The sequence below is a fragment of the Physeter macrocephalus genome, chromosome 8 (genome assembly GCF_002837175.3).
Source record: "Physeter macrocephalus isolate SW-GA chromosome 8, ASM283717v5, whole genome shotgun sequence".
Taxonomy (NCBI): domain Eukaryota; kingdom Metazoa; phylum Chordata; class Mammalia; order Artiodactyla; family Physeteridae; genus Physeter; species Physeter macrocephalus.
The window spans coordinates 84,568,673-84,592,177 of record NC_041221.1 but is presented as its reverse complement, the minus strand read 5'-3'; the positions used below and the strand labels follow the sequence as shown (position 1 = coordinate 84,592,177).

At 34.9% G+C, this 23,505-nt stretch overlaps 1 protein-coding gene across 3 annotated transcripts in view; it reads left to right on the top strand.

Annotated features, from left to right (window-relative positions):
• EDIL3 (EGF like repeats and discoidin domains 3) overlaps positions 1–23,505 on the top strand; it is a 439,520-nt gene that overhangs the window by 135,062 nt on the left and 280,953 nt on the right. For all 3 annotated transcript variants that reach the window (XM_007130595.4, XM_007130594.4, XM_055086648.1), the window contains exon 2: positions 1,905–2,033. In XM_007130595.4, coding sequence (XP_007130657.1) covers positions 1,905–2,033 — 129 coding nt within the window. The remainder of the gene's footprint in view (positions 1–1,904; positions 2,034–23,505) is intronic.

Below are 23,505 nucleotides of genomic sequence, written 5' to 3'. Positions count from 1 at the left end.
GAGTCTGTCATACAGGGTGAAGTAAGTCAGAAAGAGAAAAATACTGTATGCTAACACATATATATGGAATCAAAAAAAATAAATAAAGGTTCTGGTGAACCTAGAGACAGGACATTTATAAAGATGCAGAGGGCTTCCCTGGTGGTGCAGTGGTTGAGAGTCCGCCTGCCGATGCAGGGGACACAGGTTCGTGCCCCGGTCTGGGAAGATCCCACATGCCGTGGAGCGGCTGGGCCCGTGAGCCATGGCCGCTGAGCCTGTGCGTCCGGAGCCTGTGCTCCGCAACGGGAGAGGCCACAACAGTGAGAGGCCCACGTACCGCATTTAAAAAAAAAAAAATGATGCAGACATAGAGAATGGACTTGAGGACACGGGAAGGGGAAGGGTAAACTGGGAAGAAATGAGAGAGTAGCATTGACATATATACACTACCAAATGTAAAAAAGATAGCTAGTGGGAAGCAGCTGCATAGCACAGGGAGATCAGCTTGGTGCTTTGTGACTACCTAGAGGGTTGGCGAGTGAGGGTGGTAGGGAGGGGAAATGGGGATATATGTGTACATATAGCTGATTCACTTTGTTATACAGCAGAAACTAACACAACATTGTAAAGCAATTATACTCCAGTAAAGTTGTTAAAAAATAAGTAAATAATGGCACACCCGTGACTCTCTGAAGCCTGTTTTTCACTCCAGACTTAATCAGTGCTACTTTGTGTATATTAAGACTGCTCAGGGATAACACCCTTAAGATTTCTAGAATTCCTTTTTTATTTAGCTGAGAGATTCTTTCAGGCTACACTTGAATTATATGAAATGTTTTCACAAAGGTCTTGTAGCTACATCCTTCATTTTATATTTATGTTGAGGCCATCTTTCTGACAAAGCTCTGGATTTGATCTTTCACTGGTTTGAGAGACTGGAGTTGAGAAATTATTTTCTATCACAAGTCCTGGTGCCTCTCTATTCCTTTTCTTTACTTTCAAAATCATTAGTTCTTTATTTAGCATGGCTCTTTCTTGTAGTGCCTTATCAGATACAGCTATTAAGAGTCAAATGACACTTTAACATTCTGACTACAAATCTCATTACTCATATACAAAAGTTTATTAGGTACATTCTCTATCACCCAAGTATCCTCAGGTGATAGTTTTACCAACTACTTCTCTCTATATAGCAGGGAGAGCACTTTTTCTAGCCTCCTGTAGCCATTCTTTCAGTGCCTTTCCGGATTCCATCTGCCACCAGTATCAAAACCAAAGCCACATATTTTAGGTTTTAGTTACCACACAACTTATTTCTCTTTCCTCCCATGTTTCTCTCAACTCTCTCAAGCAAGAGAGAGATTTTATTCTCAGGGCGGTTGCAGGGTTCTAAGAGAGGAAGCATAAATATTCAAGTGTATTTTCAAACCTCAGCTGACTTCAGGTCTCCTAACATCCTATTGGCCAAAGCAAGTCACATGGACAAGCCCAGACTCTAGGGATCAAGAAATAAACCCCACCCCTTTATTGAGAGAAATTGCAAAGTTACAGAGCAAAGCGTGTGGATATAGATAGGTTATTTATTGGAATAATTAATAAACCAGTCAACCACAGATATTTCAGTTAATCTTCTTTAACAAATTAGACAATATTTCATTTACATGTAATGAAGGGACCCAACTTGAGTTAATCACTTTTAGTATGCAATTCAATATGCAGTGTTTGAATCGTAAAATTTAATTTTTACCAAGTTACATACCATCTCTCTTAGAAGCACATGGTTTCAAACGGGTCTTGCCTACCTTACCTGTAAATCTAAATAGTATGGTGACTTTACCAAAGGAAGATGAGTGAGGTATGTGAAATAGTACAGTTCACTGCCTAAGGCAAGAAAAGTCAATATCTGTTTCTTTGTTCCTCAGGTGATATTTGTGATCACAATCCATGTGAAAATGGAGGTATCTGTGTGTCAGGATTGTCTGATGATTCCTTTTCCTGCGAGTGCCCAGATGGCTTCACAGATCCCAACTGTTCTAGTGTTGTGGAGGTTGGTAAGTGTAAGATTTAAGCATTTCAATAGTTATCCTCTTTGTTTTCATGAGTGACTGACAAATTTGGCTGTCAGTGCATTATGGGTACTCTGTATAAGATTCTTACGTGTTGCTAATTAGTTTACTCCTCTGTAGGCCTCTTAATTTTAACATTTTAATTTTATATTTAAAGTATATGTTTATTCATAGTGCTCTCAAAAATTTTAAAAATGTATTTTAGTGATTAACATTATACTTTAAAGGCACTACATGTACTACTTGAATACAATAAATTTATTTTTCTAATATTAATATACATTTAAATTTTATTTTCACTGGAAAGCAATTCCCAAGTCAATTTATTCAAGTTAGATAGTCACTCTGAATAAAATAGAACTTATTTTAGTGATTGAAAATATTCATCAGTATTTTGTAGCTGTTCTAATCATTACTTTTCTAAGACTATAAATACATGATGAAAGAAAAAATATTCCAGCTGCATTGTTCTTCAAAGTCTCAAAAACATGCTTGGCAAATATTAGTCAGTGATCACATTTCAAAATGTTTTTCATCTGTGAAGTACTTCATTGGCATGTATAGTTGTGGATTCAGGGTAGCTTCCATAATTTCCAAATAGTTCTCCATTAAGAAGATACTTGTACTTTAAATAATTTAGCACTACATAAATTTGTATAGAGATTGTTTTCTCTGATTAAAAGTAATACCATGGTTAAGTTGGAAGAAAATTTTTTTCATGTGAGTACAAAGAAGAAAAAAGTGAACTATATCTGTTCAATATAGGAAAACCAAACATGTATTGGATTAAAGTTCAGTCAGCCAGCATAGACCTTGGAAAAGTCAGAGATGTCCATAACTTTTCAAAAATAATTTTGAAGAAGAAAAGTAGTTCTGTCTACAGGAAGGGATCAGTGTGAGTTACCATTGTATCTAATGCACCTAACTAGTTCCTTTATGTGTAGTAGGAGCCCAATACCCAATAACTTGGTTGAATGAATGAAAGAATAATTAAATAATACCACTAACTAGCCATTTTTGGCCACCGTTAATTGCATTTTAGTGTGCTTTATTTTTTAAATGTGTTTTACTTGTATTTTTATGTTACATTGGTATGAATGTATTACATTCGAAAAAGTTAATTATATTATTGCTGAAAAGTACTATGTTCATTTGATTCATTTCAAAGACAATTCTCTTTTAAGGCTTTTATTAACTTGCTGCTATTTTAGGGGATTTGATTCAGTGCCATAGAAATAAAACTGTTGTAACCACTTTGACCAAGTCTCCAAATATGTACAGTGAGTTTCAGAGTTTAATATGAGAATTCTATCCTCACAAAAGTCTGTATCTCTGAAGAAAATTAGAATGATAAATATTCCCAATAGGAATATATGAATAGAATAAAAATTTAGAGTTATATTTTAAGCCCACTGACCCCAAATCGGCAGTGCCTTAGATTTGTAGTATATAATGTTTTTGTTGCTATTTTGTAAGAGCCAAATCTGGAACTGAAGAGGCAAATGTGTTTAAATAATTAAGAAACCAGTATCTTTATAGAATTTTGAAGTAAATACTTGAATGCTTAGGGCCATATTTTTAAACATTAATTCAACATTTGTCATTTTATCAGAAGAATGATACTATAGGCTGCAACACTTTAAAAACTAAACATACTGGGCTTCCCTGGTGGCGCAGTGGTTGCGCGTCCGCCTGCCGATGCAGGGGAACCGGGTTCGCGCCCCGGTCTGGGAGGATCCCACATGCCGCGGAGCGGCTGGGCCCGTGAGCCATGGCCGCTGAGCCTGCGCGTCCGGAGCCTGTGCTCCGCAAAGGGAGAGGCCACAACAGTGAGAGGCCCGCGTACCGCAAAAAAAAAAAAAAAAAAAAAAAAAAAACTAAACATACTGCCATATTCCTCTTAGTTCAATGAGACTTTAAGAAATCAAATGCTTATAGAATTAAGTTTTACTTAGATTCATTATTCTCTGTTATTAAAACACCTCACATTTCTTCTACCTCTTTGTTAACTCTTGCATATAATCAGGGAATACTAAGTATTTATTGAATAAAAATACTTAATAGCAATGCCTTTAATATCTAGCCCACCTTATTTTTTTGTGTCTTTAAGACTAATTATTGGTACAAAATTTATGAACATTAGATCATTAAAGACAATCCTGCCTTTTTAATTAAAAAAATCTACCACTTTTCTGGAACATTTCTGGGACATTGTTGTTGTTTCCCTGCTGTTGGGTAGGACCAGTGCAGAAGAGCAGAGTGTAATACTAGAATTTTATACCAGAAAAACCTTAAAAGCTATAGGTATTTTGATGTGATATCATAAAAGACAAAAGAGTTGAACTGTCACCATTGCTGTATTTTTACTTTAACATTAATCCTTGCAAAGATGGAGATATGCTGCTAGCCTTTTGAACCATATATATTTTGTGATTATATGAAGTTCTAAATCACCTTATTAAAACTTGCATTTTGATCTAACTTTAAAAATTATTATTACTCTATTCTACAATCAAAAATATACTCTATTGTAGTGCATTTGGAGAGGGGAATTTCAAACATATGCTACTCTCAGAGATAAAAGTTGATTCTTGATTTTACCTCAAACTTCATTACTTTGCAGTAGCCTTATTATAAGTTCTTAATGCTACTTATTTCAAAGAGAGCCTCATCCATTTCTGGACTTTTACTCTTCCCTCTCAAAGCATCTAGTGTCAGGTAAGCACAAAACACTTTACTCCCTTTGTGACCAATCCTCACAGCACTTATATTCCTATGCTACCTGTGGAAGTTTGGAGAAATTAACTTGCTCAGATTTGTGAACTTCATTCACTAGGCAGCATTGCTCTTCTTTGTACTTAATTCTTGATCTGGCTGTGTACTCCAATATCCATACTTTATCTCTCTCTATCACTCCCTGTCTCTTTGTCTGCCCCCCCAGCACACACACACACATCCCCCTTATACAGACATACCTACAGACTGTGATGTTCTCAGCCTTTTAGAGTTATGAAAACTCACTTCTGATACCCACAAAAGGAAATAGGAAAGCATCTCTATGAGCAAAGGAAAGGAAAAAAGCCTAGTTAGCATCCTCTGATTTGAAGACATCAGCCAGATTTACCAGTGTTTGCATAGATGTGCAGTGGACAATGCAACCTTCTCCAGGGGACTGGTGGATAAGCACCATGTGGTTAAGACCCTAATTACTTCCCAGTTACTTGCTCACATTCTTGAATGGCACTGTGTAGTTTGGAGCCAAATGTTAACACATTTATTTCATAGAAAAATTTCTATTACTAGTGAACATTCTAGCATTCATATATGGAAACCTTGGGAATTATTAAATTGTCCAAGTTCTATGGTTTAATTCTCCTCTGTATGCTATCAGAGGATTTCTGTAAACTAATAACAAATATATTTTTTTAAACTCAATTACATAGTATATTAATGCAACCAAAGAGGACAGAGTAAGTGATTGACTTTAAAAAAAATAAAATTTTAGTTTTCATTTATTCTTAAACAAATATTTATTTAGCACTGAATAAGTAGTAGTTACCTAATGGTAGAGATGCGTTGGTAAACAAATTTACAGGAATTACTGTTTATCTAGGAAGGCAGATAAATAAATAAGTAGATAAATATGATGGGTATTGTAATAGGAGAAGTAGATGGAGCCATTAGAATATAAAGCAGGTGTCCTCTTCTAAGCTAGGTGTCAGAGAATGCATGCCTACCTGAAAAAAATAATATTTTGACATAATTCTAAAAAATAATTTTAATCTACCAGGTAGAAAGCTAAAAGTATTCCAGACAGAGGAAATAATTTTTAGGAAAACCAGCATATAAGAAAAGTCATAATTCCATGAACTGAAAGAAATTTACTGTGGCTTAAAAGGGGAGAGACATGATGGCCATTAATGAGTCTGGAGATGGTGATGGTGGCAGATTCTGCAGGGTTGCATGATGTTTTGTCGAATTTGGACTTCATTCTAAGAGTAATGGAGAGGATTTGTACTTTTAGAAGATCACTGTCACTGCAATATGGGGAAAAAATTAGAGCAGAGTATGTCAGGGGACAATTTGTAGGCTACTGCAGAGACCAGGTCAGACTTGATGATCTTAGCCTGGGTCAGTGTAGTAACAAAGAGGATGGGGAGGAGAGAGTCAATAAGTATTTAAAGGATACAACAGATAAATTTTCATGAATTATGGGGTTACTGGATAAAAGGGGTTTGCATAAAGGGAGGAGTAAAGAAGAAACATCGCAAATTTCTGGCCTGAGCAACTTAGGGCCATTTACTGAGACAGTGAAAATTGAGGATACACTGGATTGGAAGGCAGAAAATGAGTTGAGTATTTCACATACTGAATTTGAGGAATCTGCTAGACATTCATAAAGAAGTCCGGCATAGATTTAGAAGTCATAATTATACAGACAGTGATTTAAGCTCAGGGACTGTATGAATCTGTCCAGAAGCAGAATAACTTGTGAAAAGAAGAGAGGACCAAGAAATGGAAACTGATGAGAGGTTCATCCATAATTAAGCAATAGGTAGAGAAAGTAAAAGCTATAAAGAAGACTGAGAAGGAGTAGTTAGGGAGATAGAAGAGAAACCAGGAAAGCGTTGTGCCCCAAATGTTAAGGGTAGACAGGAATGGGTGGTCAGCAATGTCAAATACTGTGGAGAAGTTGACCAAGGTAAACACTTACATTGATTACATGTGACTTATGGATGATCTTGCCAAGATCAATTTTGCTGGAATTGTGAGGAAGGAGCTAGGTTGTGGCACATGGAAGATTTAGGGGAAATTTTCTAAAAAGTAGCTAGGAATACAGGGGAACTTCCTCAACTTGATAAAGAATATCTATAAAAAACCTACAGCTACCATCATACTTAATGATGAGAAATTCAAAGCTTTCCCACTAAGATCAGAAACAAGGCAAGGATGGCCCCTCTCACCACTCCGTTTTAATATTGTACTGGAAGTGCTATCTAATGCAATAAGACAAGTAAAGGAAATAAAAGTATACAGGTTGGAAAGAAAGAAATAAAGCTCTCTTTGTTCGCAGATGACATAATCATTTAGAAAATCCTAGAGTCAACAAAAAAAAAAAATCCTCCTGGAACTAATGAGGATTTATAGCAAAGTTGCAGGATGCAGGGTTAATATACAAAAGTAAATCATCTTCCTAAATAACAGCAGTGAACAAGTGGAATTTGAAATTAAAAAACATAGTACTATTTATGTTAGCACCCACAAAAATTAAATAATTAGATATTTAAAACTCTGATGAATGAAATCAAAGAAGAACTAAATAGAGAGGTATTTGTGTTCATGGATAGGGAGACTTAGTATTGTCAAGATGTCAGTTTTTCCCAAATTGATCTATAGATTCAAGCAATCCCAATCAACATCTCAAGAAGTTATTTTGTACATATCAACAAACTGATTCAAGAGCTTATATGGAGAGGCAAGAGATACAGAATAGCCAGCAGAATATTAGAGGAGAAGAGCAAAGTTGGAGGAATGATAATACCTGACTTCAAGACTTACTGTAATGCTATATATAGTACTCAAGACAGTGTGGTATCAAGAAACAATAGACAAATAGATCAATGGAACAGAATGGAGAGTTCAGAAATAGATATATATTAATATAGCCAACTGGTCATTGACAAAGGAACAAAGGCAATACAATGGAGCAAAGGGAGTCTTCTCTACAAATGGTGCTGGAACAACTGGACATTCACATGCAAAAAAAATGAATATAGACATAGATACCCTTCATAGAAAGTTAATTCAAAATGGACCACATATGTGTGTGTGTGTATATATATATATGTGTGTGTGTGTGTGTGTGTGTGTGTGTATAATATGTATAACTGAATCACTTTGCTGTACAGCAGAAATTAACTCAGCATTATAAATCAACTATACTTCAATTAAAAAAATGGATCATACACCTAAATGTAAATTGCAAAACTATAAAACCCCTAGGAAATAACATGAGAGAGAATCTAAAAGACTTTGAGTATGAAGATAACTTTTCTAATACAACACCAAAGACATAATCCATGAAAGAAAGAATTGATAAGCTGGGCTTTATCAAACTTCTGCTCTGTGAAAGACAGTGTCAAGAGAATGAGAAGGTAAGCCACAATCTGGGAGAGTATATTTGGAAAAAACATAGCTGTTCTCCAAAAAATCTTGGCTGTTCTCGAAAATATACAAAGAACTCTTAAAACTCAACAATAAGAAAGCAAGCAGCTTGATTTTAAAAATGAGCCAAAAGCCTTAAAAAACACCTCACCAAAGAAGACATGCAGATGGCAGATAAGCATATGAAAAGATATTCCACACCATGTGTCATCAGGGAAATGCAAACTAAAACAACAAAATACCACTACACACCTATCAGAATGACCAAAATCTAGAACACTGACAACACCAAATGCTGGAAAGCATGTAGAGCAGTAGAAACTCTCATTCATTGCTGGTGAGAATGCAAAAATGGTGCAGCCATTTTGGAAAATAGTTTGGCAGTTTCTTACAAAGCAAAACATACTCTTACCATGTGATCCAGCTATCATGCTCCTTGGTATTTACCAAGAGAAGTTAGAAACTTATGTCCACGCAAAAACGTGCACACGGATGCTTATAGCAGTTTTATCTGTAACTGACAAAACTTGGAAGCAACCAAGATGTCCTTCAGTATGTGAATACATAAACTGTGGTACATCCAGACAATGGAGTATTATTCAGCTCTTTTAAAAATGAACTATCAAATCATGAACAGACATGGAAGAAGCTTAAATGCATATGACTAAGTGAAACAGCCAGTTTGAAAAGACTACATACTGTATGAATCCAACTCTATGACCTTCTGGGAAAGGCAGAACTGAGGACAGTAAAAAGATCAGTGGATGCTGGGGCAGGGTGTTAGGGATTAATAGCAATAGACCAAAGATTTTAGGGCAGTGAAAATACTCTGTTTGATACTGTAACATTGGATACATGTTACTATGCACTTGTCCAAACCCATGCAATGTACAACACCAAGAGTAAACCCTAATGCAACCTATAGACTTTGGATGATTATGATGGGTAAATGTACATTCATCAGTTGTAGCAAATGTACCATTTTGGTGGGGAGTGGTGATAATGTGACAGGTGCTTGTGCGGCGTCAGAGACCATATGGGAAATCTCTCTACCTTCGTCTATTTTGTTGTGAATCTAAAACTGCTGTAAAAAAGTAGTCTTTAATTTTTAAAAATGACTATAAGAAACATTCATCAATTTATTCATTTATTTGCCCATCCATCAAATATTTAGCGAGCACATACTATGTGTTAGACACTCTTCCTGGCAGTGAGGATATGACCATTAAAAAAGAGGCTTTGGGGCTTCCCTGGTGGCGCAGTGGTTGAGAGTCCGCCTGCCGATGCAGGGGACGCGGGTTCGTGCCCCAGTCCGGGAAGATCCCACATGCCACGGAGCGGCTGGGCCCGTGAGCCACGGCCGCTGAGCCTGCGCGTCCGGAGCCTGTGCTCCGCAACGGGAGAGGCCACAACAGTGAGAGGCCCGCGTACAGGGAAAAAAAGAAAAAAAAAAAAGAGGCTTTGCCTTCACAAATCTTCTAGTCAAAAGGGGAACTAGACAGTAAACCACTACACTTATCATGGTAAGATCTATTAAAAAAATAAAGACAAGTGTGAGGTAGAATAAAAGGAGGTTATTTTTGGATAGGACTATTAGGAAAGACTGAAAGGTTGATGTTTGAACAGAGAGAAGAGCTGAGATACCTTCATTGCATACACATGGCAGATGAAGACAGAAACTAAAGAGGAATTTGGGCCAAGGGAGTTTTTCCTTTAAAATAGAACTATAATGGCATTATGATTCAGAAATATGATATAAAACCTAAGCTTGTGTTTTACTAAGAATAAACTAAATCAGATGATACATATAGATATTTTAATGATATTTAGCATACGTTTAACCTATTAAAACTATCAGTCTGACAACAGAGGACATAAACATTGGAATTTTGTAGTAATTTAAAATCCATCATCACTTTTAGAAATAATTCAAAGTACCTGTGTTTCTGAGAGTAGTTCAGTACAGGGAAACAAAACATATAATTTCATTTCTAGTTCTTCCTCTTTATCCTGTCTGTCATTTCATTGGCTTCTAATCAGGTTTTCTCATTTAGAAAAAAATTAATAAACATGAAGGTGCTTTATCCTGTTCTGTCTTCTCCTGTCCTCTTCTATGGTTCTACATTGAAACTTATTTCCCTTCGGTAATTGGTATCCGTTTTCTAACATGAATTCGGGTTCTTTTAAATTTGTGGCCCTCAGCTCTCCTCACTGCTAATTTATCCTTCTGCTTCCATTTCATTATGAGAAATTGGTTACATTTACCCCAGAAACACGAAGTATCTCATAAAAATTAAAAAAAAAATACACACCAATTTCCACTGTACATCTTGCACCATGCATAACCATATTCATGTTTATCTTTTAGAAGATGACCAGTGTCAGGATTTCAAGTATTGTAGTAGAGGCTGAGTCTGTCTAAAAGACTTCTTGTTAGTGAGCGTGAAATATCAGAATATTGATAAGCTTTAAGTAGATCTCTTCGGTAGAGTGAGGCTACTTTTAGATTTCTGAACTTTGGTTACCAAATGAGAGATCTGGTAAATTTCAGTTAAATTATTCATATATTAGATGAAATTATGAGTAATTGTCAGGGTTTTTTTCCCCTTAAGATTACTTCTTGGACTAAGGAAAGATAGCTCATGATTGAATCCATATTTCTAGCAATTATCATAATGAGAGCTATTCTGCATACACTAAAATAGTTTCTCAAAAGCAGCTAGCCATGGATGATAGCTTAGAGATTTCTCAGTCAATAAGAGTCAAAGGCATTTATTTTCAGAGTTATGTTTACTTACTTTTTTGTTAATAAAAATGATTAAATACATGTTCTTACAAATATAATTGTACAGTTAAGATGACAGAATTAATAATTTAAGGGAAATATTTTGCCATTTATTTTGCATATATTATAGAAAAATAATTTTGTTTTATATATATTTAAATTTCTATAACATAGCTTATAAACCAGCTTATTAATTTTAAAGTGGTTCTAATTTACTGTTAATTATAATAATCAGAGTTTGTTAGCTTGCAATTCCAAGCCCTAACATTTATATACTAACCTCAGAAAACACATATATAACATCAAAGGACTTCAGAAAATATCAAGTACAGAAATCCTCTCTTGCCCAGTCAAAAGATGAGTGCCAATTTGTGGTAAGGCTTTTATTTTCCGGAAAAGACAACAAATTAACGTAACAAATTAATTCTTTTTTGATGTATACCATTTAAATGGAATAAATATTTCGTGAATGAAGGGATAGTAGATGTGTATCATTAAGCTTTTTCTGCTTAACAAATCACAAATTTAGCAGCTTTAAACAACAACAATTCATCTCACAATTCTGTAAGTCACTTAAGTGGTATTCTGGTTCACTGGTACTGGATAGTTGAAGATGGCTTGGCTAGTATGGCTTGTCTCTGATAGATCAAGCTTCCTTACATAGTGGTGGTGGGAAGGTCCCAAGAGCAGTGAGAAAGATCAAATCACAATTACAAGCACTTACCAGACCTCAGCCTGTGTCACATTAGCTAACGACAATTTTGATGGGAGGATTTGCCGCTTCACATTGCAAAGGCGAGGATGCAAGAAGGGGAAGAATTTATAGCCAGTTTTATAATTTACCATAGAATGTTAGTTGCTTTTCTTTTTATTCGATGTTTTAACAGTTTTTATTGGCAGTGCAAAAAGTTGGTAAGCATATAGATATATTTGTGGATATTTATTTTTATGTTACTAGCTATGAATACAAAACTTTTAGTAATGCTGATTTTTATCAAAAAAATCCTCTATTTTTTATAAGGGAGGAAAAAGTAAAAACTCTTTTAAAAGGAAAAACTTGATTATTTTCTGTTTATTTTAGGGAAATACATTGAAGAAATTAGAAAAGTGAAAATGCAAAGTGACATTAATTTTTCCTTTTATTCAGATTCCAAATGGAGTGGCATGAAGTCGGTTGTGGCACTACCAAAATGTACAATTCTGCATATTTATGAAAATTACTATTTTCAAGTGATAGGCCAAATGACATATTTAGCATTAAGCTCTGGGAAATTTTTCTCTTCCAATTTAATGGAAAAGAGGTCTACAGGAGACTTGCAAATGACTTATAAAATAGAGAAAACATGCCCACCAATCTTTAAAACCTTCTATACTGTTACTTGGTTTTATCTTCTTCATTGATTTTTCACCATTAATCTATTGCTTCATTTTGACAGTTATAGCTATTGTTTGTTTCCTTTCAATTGAATTAAGTACCCATCAACCCACAGTATCCTAAATAGAGCAAGTCATTAAAAAATAACATTGTTTTTAACCAATTGTGACAAGGTGTTAAAATCTTATCATTTCAGGGAAATTGATATGTTGCTGGAGAATGAACAAAATCTTCTTCCTATGATTACAATAGAAACAAGAAAATGAAAACATAATTTAGGTTGAGTTGCTAAATACCATTAACAGGAAGAAAAGTGAACAGTGTATGCATTGTTTTTATCTTGACATAGCCAGCTATATTTAAGAATTTATATTTTACATAGAATTATTGATTTTCTTCATTACAAGAGTAATAAAGAAGAAAACTTAGGAAATATAAAAGAAGTAAATAAAAAGTATCATAATCCCAGGTTATATATACTTTCATTATCTTTTCTATCATTTACCTACATCTAAAGTTCTATCTATGTCTGTATCTATAGCCATATACAGTCATATAAATAGTGATAGCAATTTAAATTGACACCTTTATATAAAATTGTCTACATGTGTTTAGGTGTATACATATGTGTGCATAAAACATATTATACATAGCATATTCTTTGATCACTCTTTTTCACTTAGGATATGAAATTAAAATCTTCCCAATTCATTAAAAATTCTTTCCTGACATTATTTAAAATATCAGGCTAACATTCCATCACTTACCTTCATTTTATTCAGCCAGCCCCTATTTTTTTCTTAACATCTTTATTGGAGTATAATTGCTTTACAATGGTGTGTTAATTTCTGCTTTATAAGAAAGTGAATCAGCTATACATATACATATACCTATATCCCCATTTCTCCTCCCTTTTTTTTTTTTTTTTTTTTTTTTGCGGTACGCGGGCTTCTCACGGTTGTGGCCTCTCCCCACTGCGGAGCACAGGCTCCGGACTCGCAGGCCCAGCGACCATGGCTCACGGGCCCAGCCGCTCCGTGGCATGTGGGATCTTCCCAGACCAGGGCACAAACCAGTGTCCCCTGAATCGGCAGGCAGACTCTCAACCACTGTGCCACCAGGGAAGCCCTCTCCTCCCTTTTGTGTCTCCCTCCCACCCTCCCTATCCCACCCCTGTAGGTGGTCACAAAGCACCGAGCGGATCTCCCTGTGCCATGTGGCTGCTTCCCACTAGCTATCTATTTTACATTTGGTAGTGCATATATGTCCATGCCACTCTCTCACTTCGTCCCAGCTTACCCTTTCCCCTCCCCATGTCCTCAAGTCCATTCTCTACATCTGCGTCTTTATTCCTGTCTTGCCCCTAGGTTCTTCAAAACCATTTTTTTTAAGATTCCATATGTATTGTTTTTCTCTTTCTGACTTACTTCACTCTGTATGACAGACTCTAGGTCCATCCTCCTCACAACAAATAACTCAATTTTGTTTCTTTTTATGGCTGAGTAATATTCCATTGTATATATGTGCCACACCTTCTTTATCCATTCATCTGTCGATGGACACTTAGGTTGCTTCCATGTCCTGGCTATTGTAAATAGAGCTGCAAAGAACATTGTGGTACATGACTCTTTTTGAATTATGGTTTTCTCAGGGTATACGCCCAGTAGTGGGATTGCTGGGTCGTATGGTAGTTCTATTTTTAGTTTTTTAAGGAACCTCCATACTGTTCTCCATAGTGGCTGTATCAATTTACATTCCCACCAACAGTGCAAGAGGGTTCCCTTTTCTCCACACCCTCTCCAGCATTTATTGTTTGTAGATTTTCTGATGATGGCCATTCTGACTGGTGTGAGGTGGTATCTCATTGTAGTTTTGATTTGCATTTTTCTAATGATTAGTGATGTTGAGCATCCTTTCATGTGTTTGTTGGGAATCTGTATCAGCCCCTATTTTTGGACATATAAATTACTTGCAAATTTCCTCTATTATAAACATTTTGGTACATACTCTTCTAACTAAATTTTGTGTACATTCACCATTGTCTATTTGAGAACCTTTACTATCATAAGTATTGTATAGGAAAGGTAAACAGTTTATCATGATGTTTGTTTTAATGAAAAGAAAGCTTAATGGGCTTAGATCTACTTGATCACAGTAATGTAGATTTGTAGTTATTTGATTTGTATAATAAGAGAAGAAAGATATACTTGGAGAGCAAAAGAAGAGGTTGTTGTCCTATCAAATATATTTTTTAAATACCATATGAAGACTACATCCCCTTTTATTTTCACTTAAACAGTTATTATATAATGCCATAAATCATTAAAAAAGGATAAACTGTAGATAGGCATATAGAAAGTCCAGTTTGGTAAGAACTGTGAGGAAAAGGCTATTCTATAAAAGTAAGACCAATGAGAGAGGGAGCAGGCATTTTATCAAAGAAACCTTAAAAATGGCTCCAGAGCATCTAGAGTATGGAACAGACTTAGAATGACTGTGTAAGGAAAGCCTAAGAAGGTTAGATAAAGTTAGGAAGTGGGGGAAAGGTTAATAAGACTCTAATGGAAAGTGAAAGGCTCTTGGATGAATGAGGGAACATTTGCTCTCTTCTTTCCACTTACCATTAGTTACATGAATGAAGAGAAAGAGACGAAGCATTAAGAATTCATTGAAATTTGTATCTTGATAGGTTGATATTTATTTCTTAAAACTATTAGAACGCCCTGTAGTTTTTAATATTAGTAAATTAGATTGATCAACAAATCTTATTGGCACCTACTATGTGCTAGGCTCATACTGTTTGTTACAAGGAATTACTAGAGTAAAGCATAAGGGTTACTACAATGAAATAGAAGGCATGAAACTTTTCTCGAGGAGTTTCAAGTAGATGTCATTGTGTGTGAAGGCTTATTTGGCCACAGTCCCTGAAGTCATAGGAAAACTGGGTGACACCTTAAGGTAACTGTACTCTAGGACAATTTATTTTTCAACATTTATCAAAGTATTTATGTGAAGGCAAATTCTGTAATCCATATTACTTACAGTGGCAACACATAATTTTTAAATAAGTCATATAATGGGAGAAAATTGGGGCAGAATCCTTTCCAGAATTTAATTTTTCCCTCTGAAAGAATAAAATTCACTGAACTATGATTTAAAATGGACAATAATCAATATTTTCTGTTTATTTTATTTTATTCAAAGCTTAGAAAATAAAGTAGGAGGACAGAATTTCAGTTCCTCAGTAAAAGATAGAACCACAGATAAGGGTGTTTTCTTAAGTACTAATCCTGAGAAAATACAGCAAATTTCAAGTAAGAATTAGAACCTTCTTTGCATAGTATGTTGATAAATCCCCACAGTGTCTCTACATGGTAAAATGTTAATTGAGAAATCAGACCCCCAAGTGCTTCATCCAAATCATAGAGAGCAATTAAGTATAGAACTCATTACTGCTACACATCGACACAGTAGCTACTAAACATTTTCAACAAGACACATGTTGTTTGTGCCAACTCAGCTCTATTTCAATCAATGTCATTGATTGAATGGCATAAATGGCATAAATCAGGGTGCATCACACAACATGCTCTGGGCTCTGAGGTCAGCTTCCATTAATTATTCAACTAAGGAGGTTGAGCTATATTATCTCCACAATGATTTCCTGACCCAAAACTTCTGTGGTAAGTCTCACCTCACAACCAGACATTCTGGTTATCAGGTCATCATGTAGTGAACATTGAAGTGGTGCATTTATGAAATTTACCAATCAATGAACATTGAAGTGGGACATTTATGAAATTTACTAATCACCATAATGCCAATGACATTTTTTCTTTCACCTTTTCCCTTTAATAGTGTTTTTAGAGTACTCTATCCATTAAAAGGCCAATGTATGCATTATTCTTGCAATAATCTTGAAATAACCAGTTGAGCTAATACCAGTCTCAGTGTTAAATGGGAAAAGAATTCTGTGATAAACACAATGACTATACTAAGGTCATGAATTCCTGCTCAAAGGTGGGCAGAACAGGCATTAAACCTGAAATTTTGTCCCATGCTTTTTCTACAGTCCAGTGTTTGTGTCCAAATTAAAGTGTACCTGTTACACATATGGGGAGGGATACTTTGAAGCAGTGAGAGAACCTGGAGATATAATAACAATAATAATAGTATTAAAACCTCTATTCCAGTGTTGTCATGCTGGGCATGCTCTTGAAATTCTGTAGGAACACATTATCTAAAGAACTGCATCATGATGTTGTGATCAAGAACTCAGCCATACTGAATTCAAATTCTGACTGTTCTATTTACTGTCTCTGTTACTTTGGCCAAGTTGCTTAACCTCCTGATGCCTTCGTTCCTTACCTGTAAAATCCAGGTACTAATAGTACCAACTTCAAAGGGGTTTTGTTCAAATTAAGTGAATTGGTATATGTAAGGTTCTTAGAATAGTTCCTGACTTATAAAAGAGCTATGTAGCAGTTATAAAATAAGTAAATAAAAAGATAGACCTTATAGACAATTCAAAAGTTACATGCAGAAATCAAGTTTCTAAGTCCCTGAATATTCTTCCATCATTTCAGTCATTAATAACATTATTGAAATGTCCAATAAATCCTGACTTATTATTTTTATGTCAGGATTTTTTTCTGCTTGTGCTTGAATATGCAAACTGGGGGCAATTTAGCTGTCAGCTTTTAATTTTTCAAAATTTTCTTTTCTTCAGTGTGTAATTTGACAAATCACCTCATTTGTTATGGGAAAAAAGAGAACCCTATGTTTTATTATTTGAAAATAATGAGTAATGTAAGTAATGTTTGCATAATTAGGAATTGGCCTTTCAGGAATAGAGCTTTCCTTATGCTTACAGCAAATAACATATGAATTGATTTTTCTTTGTAAGATTGCAAAATGGGAATCCTGTAAAGGCATAATAAATACAAAGTTGTAATTTATGACAACGTATTCATATTAGATTCTCAGATGTGATACATCAACAATAAGCTCTTTGTGGCTTTGCATAAAGATAGAATCACAGAGCAGAAAAGAACAGTAGAATCTTCCATTTAATGAATGTTATTGAGCATCTCTGGAGAGCTGTTCCTGACCCCCAGGGCCTAACCTCCCCTTTGTCTATGCCTCCAAGATAAAGAGCTTGACCTTGAGATAAATTTGGGAAAGACTCTAAAACACACACATCAATTGTCATTACACAATGCAGAAAATAATCATCCTGAGAGAACAAAGTGCTGCAGGTATCAAGAGGAGGAAAGGTTACTTCCAGTCCTAGGAATCAGATTCGATGGGTGAGATAGCTTTTTTTTTTTTTTTTTTTTTTTTGAGATAGCTTTTGAGATGGGCTGGGTTGGAAGTGTACTTCACCAGTAAAATTATTTGGTGGGAACATTTTAAGCAAAATACAGGATGATAAAAGGCACAAAGCTGAGAAACATGGGAACCTTCTGGAAGAATTAGCATTAGTGGTTGCCTAGATTATTTGGTGTTTGCAGAGATGCTAAGGAGCCAGACAGGAAGGTGGTTTGGGTCTACACTGTATAGGGCCTTTAGTCATGCTCTTGAACTATTTCCATAATATAGTTTTCAATGTTACTAACAATATCACCTCAGGAACATGATTCTGTAATCTCTTTTGATAATGTATAATTGAAGCATACCAACATTATAAAAACAAGACAACACAAAACTCTTATTAACAAAATTTGTGATAATTTTTAAGTAGTACCTCAGGCTTTTCTTTTGAGGATTAAATTGTACTGGTTTTTTTTTTCCCATTATGTTTTTTTCTGCCTCCAAGATAAACCTGTTTTTCAACTCATTAATTATTGTGATTGTTTTCAATAAGACTCGGTCTAATAGGTAGTTGATTCAGAAAAGGCTCAGTGTGGCTTATTGACTGAAATTAGTGTTAATTTCTAACCTAGAATTTCTAACCAGAAATTAATTGCTGAAAGAAGCAACTGCAAAGTTTCAAAAGTAGTTTTCAGGAGACCCTCCTATGAACAGAAATGTCAATTGACATGTGGAAAATCCCATGAGAAACCACAAAATATTTATATCCATCTGGATGGACACCTAGTCCTGGACACTAAGGAAACTGTTTCCATGAAGACAAATGTTTGGTTTTCCTGTCTGTGAATGTAATCAACTACATATGAAATATATGCAAACTAGATTCTTTGCTAGAGAGAAAATGAAAGATTGGAAAAATACCTTTAGGGCTTTGCTTGGTTTCAAACTTTTGCAATTTTTCCTATTGCTAAGGTACTTTTAGATACTGGCTTGCAAGCCAGTCTGTTCTCTCTTGACCTTCACCTCATGTCTCCCTCCCCCTCTTTTTTTCCTGCCCAATCTTGCCCTCAGATAGAAAGGAGATAAGATTAGTAGCCCCCAGTGTTCTAGGAATTGGTCTATAAGATGAGGCTGGAGGAAGGGGAGAAAGGAAATTAATTCTTTCAGCAGCATGAAGAAGGCAGGTAATAACGCCATTGTATTCTGTGCTAGTTAGATCTCATCTGGACATCTAATTCTTGTTGCTGTAAGATTTCATTTGTATTGCTATGTTTTAAAAGACCCTGAAAAATTTTAATTTATCAAGAGGAGATTAACAAAAATGATGACCAGGTTGTACGTCATGATTATGAAATTAAGTGGAGATGTTTGTCTCAGTTAAGAAGAGAATTATAGGGAATATGTTAGTTGTCTTCAAATATTTGAAAGGCTGTTATGTCAAAGAAAGCCACATTATTCCATTGTTTTCCAGACGCTGTCTTTAGGAGAGTGATATGATGTGTTTCTTTGTGAGACTATGAGTTCCCTGCCACTAGAAGTTTTGAAGCAATGTTTAGATTTTTGATTGGCAGGTTGGACTAAGTGACCTTTAATTTCAGTTTGGATTTAAACTTTTATTTATGCAAAGTCGCTTACATCCTGTTTTCTGAACAGGCTGTTTCCTAGACTGTTTCTTGACAGTTTGGAAAAGTAGAAGTTAATAGTGTGCATTCACAACTCGAAAATAACCTCAAAGATAAGAAGAATGGGGTTTGGGCCCTCCCTGAATAGCCTTGTACCTTTATTCAATTTCATTGCCTTAAAGTTAGACCTGTCCACTTTTTTTATCAGTTGAGTTCCTTAAAGACGTTCCAATTAAGGAAAAATTCATCTTAGGGAGACAAGTTCTGAAGATAGGGAAATTACATTGTCAATGTCATTTGATTAACACCTGAATGTAGATACACTGACTATTTTCTTTTAAAGAAGGGCCTAATGATTCTGAAAAGAAAGCATTTAATTTTAGCTTCTATTTTAACAGGCAGGAAAAAAATCCTCCATAGCAGTCATTAACTCACTGCTGAATAAGTCAGTGGCACATTAGATTAATTGAGCTCTGTATAGGCAAGCAGAGACTGTGCTTTACCGCTTATAGTTAGTGTCCTTGGGATGAGTTCAAGCTACATGAAAAAAATAATTCCCCTTGACCAAAGAGAAACAGATAGATCCACCAGAGATATCTCAGCTCTATTCAAGTTACACCTTCCACTGTTTTTTCCCTTCATCTTTTGAGTTTCAAAAGATATTTTAATTAAGCCAGATGTGTGGATCTGTATTTTGGGAACCCATTATTTCAAAGCCATCATAAAATTTCTGAATTCCTCTTTGGAATATAAGTAGTGAAAAAGGAATGATATTTTACTAAAAGGCTTCTCAGATTTCATAAATGGTATAAATGTCATGTTTGAAATAACTGTATCATTAAATACTTGCTTGTGCGCATACACACACACACACACACACACACACACACATTATATGCCAGTATTTTGTAATAAGGTAATTTTCTGTCTTCAAGTAGTCACCATTAATTTTTTTAAACGTTGAAGTTTTATATTGTTTAATATAAGAATATTATATTCAGTATACAGCCCTACATATCTCCAAGTGGGGTGAGGGTGATGGGCAGGGAAATCTGTTAGTCTAAGGCTGCATCTCCTCAAGCCCACAGCTCAGCCATTTCTTCGTCTCTTGTGTCTTGTGCTTGGGCATCTGTCACTGGAACTTTTACTTGATCTCCATTAATAGTAACTCTATTGCAAGGGAGGTAACTTTCATAGGAAGATGTCACAAATATAATATTGTCCAATATATTTAAGAAGCATGTTACTAAAGATAGGCTGACAGCATAAAAGAGGATCCTTTAAAAGCCTTATTTATAAAAAATGAATATTTTATATTGTGTTTAAGATTATGAGCTCTTATTTATTTAATGAAATTATTTGGTCATTTATTTTTGTTTCATGGTTCTACCACTGTTCAAATGGAGTCTGATTATTCATTGAAATAGTATTTCTAAGAGAAAAACCCTGAATCCATCCAAATATCATTCAGTAGAGACTTAGTTAAATAAATCATGGTTTATCCATAAAAAAAATATTATTATTGTCCATATTCACTGATAATATTGAGATAGAAAATATGTGCAATATATTAATGAAAGCAAGTTAAAGAACATCATATATAATCCTAGTTTTATTTACAGTATAAGTATTTAATTATAATTACATATATTTTTATATATGTATTCAGATGTTTAAGTATTTTTACTTCAAAATTCAGTTTGTTTTGAGTTTTTAGTTGATAATTTAGTTGATTTAATAAATATAATAAATATATTTCTATTTTCTAATGCAAATCTTAACCCATTATGACATTGGGTTTTTTGCCAACCCCTTAATCACAAAATCTCTTCTGACATTAACATTTTATGTGCAATGATTCCGTGGTTTCCTGAAGTGGATGCTATCTCGGGGATTTGTGCCAGTATTGCTGACTTATCCATTATTTTTTCATTTTTAGTTCTTTTGGTTTTAACAGATTTACTTTTTAGATTAGCTCATTTGTCCAGACTTATGGGAAAGAATTGAGGGTGAAGTGAGCAGTTACCCACACGTAAGTAAAGCAGAAATCCATAGAATATGAGCCTGGTGGTATTAGCTTCCTTCTGTCAGTTGCTGTGAAACAGAACAATATAGGTGTTTAACCATCTGAAATTCACATATGATAAGCAAGTAACCTCAGCTTCATGGCTTTTCTGTCATATTAAACAGCATTTTTCTTCCAGAATTATTCCCTCCTCTCCTATATTTGTTTTCAAAAAATTATGAATTAATTTTATTGGAAATTGATAAATGTGAGCAGCCATTTATATTAACTTCTGACCTGCTTTATCCTTCACAAGTTTCTTCTATTTGGCCATGAATTTTCTTTGGCTAACTTATGTTTAATTCCCAATTCTCTTTTTAGATGGCTCCCAGTAATGTAAAACAGCCATTAAATTCACTTACTGGACTTCATTTTCTCATGTGTAAAACTGGATAGCTTTCCAAAAATATTTACTCAGTACTAATTATGTGCACTATACAAAATTGAAACATAACCACTGCCTTTGAAAGAAGGAGCATGGATAATGTCCAGCTTGGGAAGAAGATTGGAAAATATTATTGCAATTTTGTGTAGAACTGGCTTTAGGTTATAGTTTAAAAGCTAGTGGGGGGGGGCTTCCCTGGTGGCACAGTGGTTGCGCGTCCGCCTGCCGATGCAGGGGAACCGGGTTCGCGCCCCGGTCTGGGAGGATCCCACATGCCGCGGAGCGGCTGGGCCCGTGGGCCGTGGCAAAAGCTAGTGGGGGATATTTGGAGGCAACTAAATCAGGAAACTAAAATAAATACTAAAGAAATGAGGGTGGTGAGACTTGCGTTCAGTCTACAATGATGAGGTCAATTTGGATAGGAAGGGATGGCACATTGAATAAACAAAGGATTTTTGAGGACAGTTGTATAAATACATGAAATATTGAATTATAGGCTTTTGTAATGTTAAACCACCTAGCCTAAAGATCTTTAGTGCTTCCTTTAAGTAGCAAAATGTGTCCTAATTATGTCCCCAAAGTCTCTTTAATACTAGCTGAGGTATGAATATAGACCTATTACTTAAGGCATATTACTTCCCAGCTACCCAATACTCTGGGAGTACTTTGTAAATTACATATTTTTTTACTTAGTAGAAAAAAATGAAACCAAAGCTTCCATTTATTCTTTATTATTTTCCCCATTTGTACCTCTTTCTAAAATGAGAAAATCACAAATGCATTAATTGCTGTTAACATTATTAACTGTATAAGTAGCTTGTAAAACTCATGTGAGCTATATTACTACTAAACTTTAGAAAGTGCATCTTTGTGGTTCTATTTTAATGAATGTATTTAATTAATAAACTATAGTTTAATGCTTTTTGAGTTAATTTAAAATCACAGACTTATTTTTTCATGAGATGATGAAATGGTCATTAGAACAATCATTGTCTTTTCAAATATTATTCCTTTTCTCTCCTGCCCCAAGAAAGAAAATATGATTATATAGTTATGTAATTTATTATATATGATTATATATAAATTTATATAACTAAAATATAGATGACATTTAAGGCTTTCTCTTTGGCAAGTCTAGTAATGTAGCATAATGAAGCAACTAAATTTTATTGAGTAACACAGAGGACTGTATTAAATATTTATACATATTTTCTTTCTTTCTTTTGACAAATATTTATTGAACCCTGCAGCGTTATAGGTATTCTTCTAAAAACTGTAGTTATAAGGGTGAGCAAAAGAGGCACATTCCTGCCCTCATGAAAATCCTAGTCTAACGGAAGAGACTAATAAACATACAAATACATACTTACAGGCTAACTACATGTATACATAATTATATTTTATGTACTACACATTATTAACTGTATACAAATAAATGCTGTCCTCCAAATCTAGCACAAGAATCAAACAGCATGTGGAAGACTGATGGAACAGAGAAGACTTTGTAATTCTCCGAACATTTTCTCTGCAAATCCATTGACTGCTGTTCCTCACCATGACCCAATTATTCTGCAGTTCTGAGAGTGGAGAATTGACCACATAGTATGCTGTCTGAAGTCTTTGGCCAGGAGAGACTAACACTTCTCTTCATACTTGCACAAGAAAGGAGTTGGTAATAGCAACTTTTAAGTCCTGAGGCTTGTCCTCATTGGGCCTTTGGCCAAGAACAAACAAATCAACAAACAAT